General features: G+C 41.2%; 1 protein-coding gene across 2 annotated transcripts in view; it reads right to left on the bottom strand.

Moving 5' to 3' along the window:
* LOC137641389 (uncharacterized) overlaps positions 1–8,279 on the bottom strand; it is a 211,212-nt gene that overhangs the window by 1,156 nt on the left and 201,777 nt on the right. For both annotated transcript variants that reach the window (XM_068373907.1, XM_068373906.1), the window contains exon 12: positions 1–70. This exon is cut by the window's left edge and continues 1,156 nt beyond it. In XM_068373907.1, coding sequence (XP_068230008.1) covers positions 1–70 — 70 coding nt within the window. The remainder of the gene's footprint in view (positions 71–8,279) is intronic.

The following is an 8,279-nucleotide window of genomic DNA, read 5'->3' as shown; positions in this document are numbered from 1 at the left end:
CTTTATATAGAGCATCATCTAGCTCACTTTCAGGAACCTTCTTCACAACACGTAAAGCTTCTTTGATGGCCTGCAATAAAACATAACATATTTTGGACAATTTCAGCACATGGTTGAGTCCTTCAGATACAAGAACTAATATATAGCATCTGGCAATAAATTAATTTAATATGAAAAAATTTTACTCTAATAATTTCCATTTACTGATATTGACTATAAATCATTAAAATCTCATTAGGTTTTAGTGATATATAGCCTTGGACTGATGAGATATGAATGTTAAATTTTTTTTTCATATAAAACCATTACTGTATTTATACATCAATTACAGCAATTAATCTTACTGTCCTGAAATCATACAAGAGGTTTCAGATACTGTGCTTGGCAACTGCACAGGTTATAAACATGCTGACATCTAAATTACACACTGCATAAAATATATCAAAGTTGGAAGCTGCTTTACGACTGGTCAAAATCCTGTCTTTAAAATAACTAATGTGAGCCAGAATGGTTTAAAACATTGGTCCCTTGCATCACGATATGTTCCTGGAACGGAAAAGTATGGAAATACATGTGGTGTATTCCTTTAGTTTGCTACATATACAATATGTAGCCTGTTCTGATATAACAACAGAGATCTCCCTCCTTGGAGTGGTATGAGTGATGAAATGGGCATGCTTTAAAGGTCAGTCATGAGTAGCAAAGACAACGGAAAGGACAATATCCTAGAAACCGACCATACTTGGATAAGATCAGAGCCCAAGGGCCCTCCATCCAAGGTAGGATGAGGGAGCCTCGGGGAATGATTGTTGGAGACTCAGCTGGTAGATCTATATGCTACCCCCAAACCATCCATACTTAGCTCACAAGATCAGTGGTTAAATTTTTTGGTTTGGTAAATTGTACATATAGTTCAACATTAATCAAGATTTCTATTATCTAAATGAATAATTAGGTGATAAAGTAATGCAGTATTTAGAAAGTCAATATTGAGTTTAAAGTACCCTAAACCAAGACTACAAGTAAGGCTAGGACGTTATTTAATTGATTATGGGACACTGAATGCCCTATCTTGTTCTTTCACTGGCTATAGACACTACTGAAAATTGGGCTTGAGTGGGGCTCCAACTCCCAAACAACGGAACGCGAGTTGGGGACGTTTCCAATAAGATACCACAACTCTAATACAGAGACTTACTCTTTGCTGTCTATGATTCATAATATGCAACACAGTCAGATAGAAAGGACATAACTGTCTGCTTCCTATCATTGGTATGCATAACTTTCCTTGAGAAACTTTCTAGTTCATTCACTAACCTCCAGTCAGCAAGGCTGACAAAGCAACCTCGCTGTTGTTATTATTATTATTATTATTATTATTATTATTATTATTATTATTATTATTTATTAACAATTAATTGTTAATTGTTGTTGTTACTAGCTAAGCTACAAACCTAGTTGGAAAAGCAAGCTGCTATAAGCCCAAGGGCTCCAACAGGGAAAAATAGCCAAGAAAGGAAATGAAATAAGAAAATAAATAAATTTGAGAAATAATGAACAATGAAAATAGAATATTTTGAAAACAGTAACAACATAAAAACAGATATTTCCTATATAAACTATAAAAAGACTTACATCAACCTGTTCAACATCAAAACATTCGCAATAAGTTCTACTGATTCAACTATCCGATTAGGAAGATCATTCAACAACTTGGTACACAGCTGGAATAAAACTTCTAGAATGCTGTGTCGTATTGAGCCTCATGATGGAGAAGACCTGACTATTAGAACTTACTGCATGCCTAGTATTGTGAACAGGATGGAACTGTTTGGGCAGATCTAAATGTAAAAGATGATCAGAATTATGAAAAATCTTATGCAACATGCATTAACGAACTAATTGCCCGACGGTGCCAGAGATTAATATCTAGATCAGGAATGAGAAATTTAATAGACCGTAAGTTCCTGTCCAACAAATTAAGATGAGAATCAGTAGCTGAAGGCACACAGGAGAAAAATACTCAAAACAAGGTAGAACTAAGGAATTAAAACACTTCTTCAGAATAGATTGATCACCGAAAATCCTAAAAGACTTTCTCAATCAGCCAATTTTTTGTGCAACTGAAGAAGACACAGACCGAATGTGTTTCTCTAAAGTAAATTTGCTGTCAAAAATCACACCTAAAATTTTAAAAGAGTCAAACAAAGTTAAAGAAACATTATCAATGCTGAGATCCAGATGTTGAGGAGCCACAGTGCTTGACCTACTTAGAATCACTCTTTGAGCTTTGTTAGGATTCAACTCCATACCCCATAATTTGCACCATGCACTAATTTTAGCTAAATCTCTATTAAGGGATTCAGCAACCCCAGATCTACCATTCAGGAGATGGAATTTGTGCAAAGAGAGTAGCATTATCTGGAAAAGCAACAAGCTTGTTTTCTAGGACAAACCACATGTCATGTATATATAATATGAAAAGTAATGGGCCAAGAACTCTACACTGAGGAACACCCATCATCACATTCCTATACTCGCTATGGTCCCATAGCAACACCTCATTGCAATCTATTAATTAAAAATTCAATAATGATGCTTGGAAATGACCCACCCATTCCCAACTGTTTAAGTTTGAAAACAAGGGCCTCATGATTAACACAGTCAAAGGCAGCATTAAAATCATACAAACTTCCTGATCACAACCAAAGGATTTCTGTACAGCATTGGAGATTGTAAGAAGGGTATCACATGCTCTGAGGCCTTTACGAAAACCAAATAGCAAACTAGGGAACAGATGATTACCTTCAGAAAACCTATTAAGATGTTTTGCCAAAAGGCGTTCAAAAACTTTAGATAATATGGGAGTTATGGAAACTGGGCGGTGATCAGTTGGACTTAAGCTACTACAAACATATTTACATAGTGGAGTAACATCACCAATTCTCCAAGAAGTGCTAAAAGCTCCTCTTCTCACTAACTTGCGCAAAATAACAGATAACTTTAGAGCTAAGAAATCTGCAGTCTTTATAAAAAAACAACGGAAAAATACCATTTAGTTCTACACCTCCATAAGCATCAAGGTCCAATAAGAGAGTTTTAATTTCACGAGATCGAAAGCTAAACTAGTTAGCTTAGCCTCAGGAAAACAGGAATGAGGAAGTTTGAGTTTCTTATTACTCTGCTTAACGTCAAACACATCAGCCATAAGGGTTGCCTATCCCTTTGGACAGTGAGTGACACAGCCATCTATCTGATTTAAGTAAAGGCAGAACTTTTGCATCTACACTAAAGAGTGCAGATTTAAGGGTAGTCCACCACTTATGCTCCTGGGTTGTACCAGAAAGGGTTTCTTTTATGGTTAAATAGAAATCATAAAAATTAGAGTGAAGTGATATTCAGGTAAGTAATATAAATGATTAATAAGGGATGAATAAGAGCATGTAAAGGTAAATTATGAATAAGGGTATGTAAAGGTAAATTAAAATGAAAATGAATGAAATTATTATAAAATGATACAAGAATTATAGCAAAGCCAAGTACACTGTCAAATGAAGTAATATTTGTCTAAGTAATCAAATAGAATAGTAAAGGGTTAAGTAAGAGTACAGGATTTGACAAGTGATAAGAGTGAAACGGCATTCACGTAATTAATTGGATAGACTATTAAAAGATAAATAAAGTAATGATAAATTCATATAAATGCAGTAAATATGCAGAAATACGACTTATGGCAAGACTGTCCGTTGTTAAAAAAAAATTTGAGAAGTGATGACAGTGAAATTAATAGATCCATAACTGAGGGAAGAATTTAACATAACTCACAGGGCATGGATTCATCTCACAAGATTGATCGTGCGGAATCGGAGTAACCAACAGTCAGTTCAGATGATGGGATGCACTTACGTGACAAAGAACCAGTGGTAAAATAGAGTAGCAATGTGGATGTCATGGCTTTACAGGATAAGCAAACCACACTTAAAAGGAGATCAGGATCTTGGAGCACAGACAAGAGGCACTCAACAGGGAGACTACGTTCATAAAGAACAGTAAGATACATGGTGTGCAGATGACGTCTTCAGGGAACGATCAAACAAGGCCCCTCAGAGAAGGGAAGAGAAATTAGAGTCTGTGAGGGACAAGGAAATACCTAAGGTATCCATAGCCTCGTTAAAGAACGACGAAGGTCAAGATGTGCAGATGATATCTTTGAAGGATGACCAAACAGGCCCCTTTCAGAGAAGGAAAAAGAAATTAAGAGTCCTGGAGGGAAGACCAAATAAGGCCCTTCGGAGAAGGAGAAAAAAATTAGAGTATTTGAGGAACAACCAAACAAGGCCCTTCAGAGAAGGAGAAAGAAATTATAGTACTTGAGGGACAAGGAAATACCTAGGGCACCAATGGTCTCGTTAAAGGACGATAAAGTCATGATGCGCAGATGACGTCCTTGAGGAACGACAAGGCAAGATCCTTCAGAGAAGGGGAAAGAAATTACGGTCATCCCTCGCTTTTTGTGGGGATTAGGTAACAGAAATAGGTGCGGAAAGTGAGAATCTGGGAATAACTGCTGCCCTAGTGTGGGTCAACTCAAAACCTACTAATTAACTGGCAATTACCTAACTGCCGTTGACTAATATATTAGGTAACCCACTGTATTGCACTAAATTCTTTTCTTGTGCTTTCTATCATGGTATTTAGTTCTTACTACTTTTCAGATATAACTGTTCATTATTAACACAACTTTAGTAAAAACTGAAAATCATCACCAGGACTCGTAAAATTAGTCAAGCCACACCATGCTATGCATAACTTTCAACAAAACACTTACTTGTATCTAACAACACTCAATGATACTGTAGAGTAAAAATAGTCACTAATAATTGATGGCTGAAATACACCCCAAAATTGAAAACAAAAGTAAAAATTGCTTTAATGAGGTAAAATTATCTTTTTAAAAGTCAAGACTTTTTTAGAATGGATAATGTCTGCTTAAACTTCTCGGTCTGAGCTGACGATATTGAATGGCGTGTTTTAAGGATTTGTTTAAAGTAAAAATACTGTAATACACTACAGTATCAGGATTTTTTTTAATGAATGTATATTGTACCATAAGGGAAATAATAAGATAAAAAATGACTAAAACATCATAGAGCATAGTTGGGAGAGCATGCAGACCCTCGTCAGGCAGAGGAGCTGGGCTGCCCACCTTGCTCAATGGTTGGGTGCATGGTACCGCGCAAGAATTGCCCGCTAGACTAGGGTCTGTGTCTCTCTGAACGAATGAGCTCTAGATGAAGACATTCTACAATCTTTTCGTATTTCTTTCTGTAGGAGATCAGCGAGCAGCCTTCCCCTCTCCTATGTGAGATGCTCTCTTGCAAGGAGACAAAGAAGGCTGGGCTGTAGCTGTGCGCTGGTGCATAGGCAGAACAACAGGTTTTCTCTACACGATGGAGGCTGAATCCCTAGGCACAGATCTCAAAGAACCTGGCCTTATAAAAAGACAAGCGATTTGTTGTGTCCTACGGACAGGATGGCAAGGGGCAAGAACCGCCTAACGCCATCGTCATCAAGCTTCGAAGAGCTAGAACAAAGCACCGACGAATCGAGCACACGCTTGCAGACATCCCAGGGGGGTGACCATTCTGGCGAAGTGTGCCTTTCCCGTGAATGGTATTTGTATGGCAGCCCAACACCTCCAACTGGCAAAAGGCATCTTTCCCAACACTTGGAGGTGGACCTCCAAGCAGCGCACTCTGCTTCCCATCAATGTGCTGAGCATGGTCAGGCTGAAGGTCGACATTGTGTGCTGCCAGCGGAAGATAGTCAAAACTAGTTCCTGGGTTCACTCTGGAGGGATGCCCCGACAGGTAACCCCGAGGGGTACTCATCCGTATCTACTCACGTTGTCTACCAAAGCAGGCCGACAGTATTGTGCTCGATCAGCCGCTAAGGTCGCTATGGCCAGACACGAGAGACTTTTGGTATGTGACCTTCAGAGCCTCAGGGGTAAAGATCGAAATTAACCCCTGGGGAGGCAGCTATGCGCTCCAGCTGTATCCCAAACTGAAAGACCATGCGCAGCCATTCCTTGCACAGGGAATCAGCAAACCCCAAGGAAGGCGAGAGTTGATCATGTCTTCAGTGTAGAGAGACTCCTCAGTGGCCTAAGTCAGCGCTGCTTCTCTAGGAGAAGCAACAGAGACTTCAAAACTGTAAGGTTACCTGGGGGTCAAAGGACAACAAATCTTACTCAACCGATCGAGCAGAGTCAGAGTGACAGAAACAAGCAGACGGAGTCAGTGGGTGAGGTTTCTTTGCCTTTTAGTAAGAACTTGAAGGGGAAGAATCCCTCTTTACCCTCTTCTTCTGCTGCCTACCTTATTGCTGCCACTGGGAGGGAGGCCACTCCCTACACTCATTATACGGAGACGCCTGGGAACAGGTGTGACCCCTGTACACAGGGCAAAAGCCCTGAGAATATGTCTCCATGGCTGGCATGAAGGTGCCGCAGCGGCAACCTTCTGTGCCATGGCAAACCCGCAGGGTAGATCCTTATGGACACAACTCTGAAAGAGAAAGGGAAAGTCATAAAGTTTTATACAAATTTGTATTTATTCTTAACAAAGTAAATATGTTTACGGGAGAGAATGACAGCACATCTGTTCTCTACTGAGCCAAAATGAAAAGTGATGTAATGTTACCTGTGCGGGTGTGAGTGAAGTGGCTGGTCTACCACCCCGCTGACTATGGGTGAACTACACCTCACTAAAACTCTTATGGCTAGTTTCAGCTGTTGCCGAAATATATCTTCACTGTAAAGAGCGAAATGGTTTGTATATAATGATGGAACAAAAAACCAAATTATATCTGAAAAGTAATATAATAGCACTATAGAAAGTACATCTGCAGTTCCATGACCACTGAGATATTGTAAGAACCTAACGATGGGGAGAGTTCTTGTAAAACTGGGCACAGATGTATGGAGAAGGAGATTAATTTTTTTTCTCATAAATCAAAAGGCCCATGATCCTAAGATTTAAGCAGTGTGACCTATTGGTAAGATACAATGACTATTTGAACTGTCTGGCAGGCTATGCTTCTAAAGAAGTCTAATGTCAAATCACAAATTTTTAAGTAATTTGTATTTTTCCTAACATACTTACCTAGAACTACCTTCTTAGGAGTTACTGGTAACTCTACCCTAACCGACCAGCTTTTTGTGTAGTTTACCCTATTCCCGTTTTCTAAGGGGCTAACCTCAGGCGGAGTGAAACGCGCCCTGAGGCGACCCGGGGTCGGAAAACATGCAAGCTCAGGTCGTCTACTCAGTAAGTTTCTGGTCGCGACGTGATTATCATCTCGCCGCGCTCTCTCTTACCCTGTGCGACCCTTTGTGTCTACCACGCGCTACCCACGTGTTCATTTCCTTATCCTTTCCTTAGTATCCCTGTGTCTCTTGGTGACTTAGTGTTGTGTTATGGAGCAGCCTCGTCGTTGCCCTGGGCCTGTGGCCGGGAAATCTTATGGGGCTTTCCTTTCTAAGCCCGAAGTGGATCCCCACTCTTTGTGTTCGACGTGTAGGGGCAAAGTGTGTTCCCCTACCTCCACGTGTCCGGAGTGCGAGTCCTGGAGTGAGATCCAGTGGCTGCTCTTCCGCACCAAAAAGAAGAAAGCGGCTAAGAAGTCTCCCAAGAAGGCCAACGTGTCTTCTCCTTTGGTTTCCCCAGGCGCCTCGTCAGATCGGGGCTCCCTTCCTGCTTCCCCTACCCAGGGTAGGGGATGAGGTAAGTCCTTTGCGGGGAAGAGGCCCATTGCCCTTCCCCAAGAGTCTGATATACCTGTGGACGGGAATTCTGGAGTTGTGCAGGCATGTGTGGGGCCTGAGGGAAGTGCGGGAGTATGCGTGGGAGACGAGGTCCTGGTGCCTACAGGTCCCGTCTCCACTGTAGATCCTATGTGGGGGCAGTCAGGTGTTGATACTTCCCCAGAGTCATGAATGTATGTTTCAAGTGCTTCAGCTGCCGGGGGAGACGCCAAGAAAGGAAGCTCGTCTAATTCAGACCCCTCCGCGTGGGAGGCGCCAAGGACTCCCTTCAGGTCGCCCTTGAGAAGGGAAGAAGACTTCGAGCAATGGTTCGGCCACAGGAGGTTCACTCGGTCTCCCCCAGCACCCCCATCTACGCTCCCGCCCGTGTTTCTTCAACCCCCGACACCAGAGAAGCGACGTGGAGTCCACCCTGCGGTGTTGGACGTTTCAGGCAGTTCGGTGGATTCCT

Source organism: Palaemon carinicauda, chromosome 5, assembly GCF_036898095.1.
Source record: "Palaemon carinicauda isolate YSFRI2023 chromosome 5, ASM3689809v2, whole genome shotgun sequence".
NCBI lineage: Eukaryota > Metazoa > Arthropoda > Malacostraca > Decapoda > Palaemonidae > Palaemon > Palaemon carinicauda.
The sequence above is the reverse complement of the archived record's forward strand: the minus strand, read 5'-3'. Positions and strand labels throughout refer to the sequence as shown.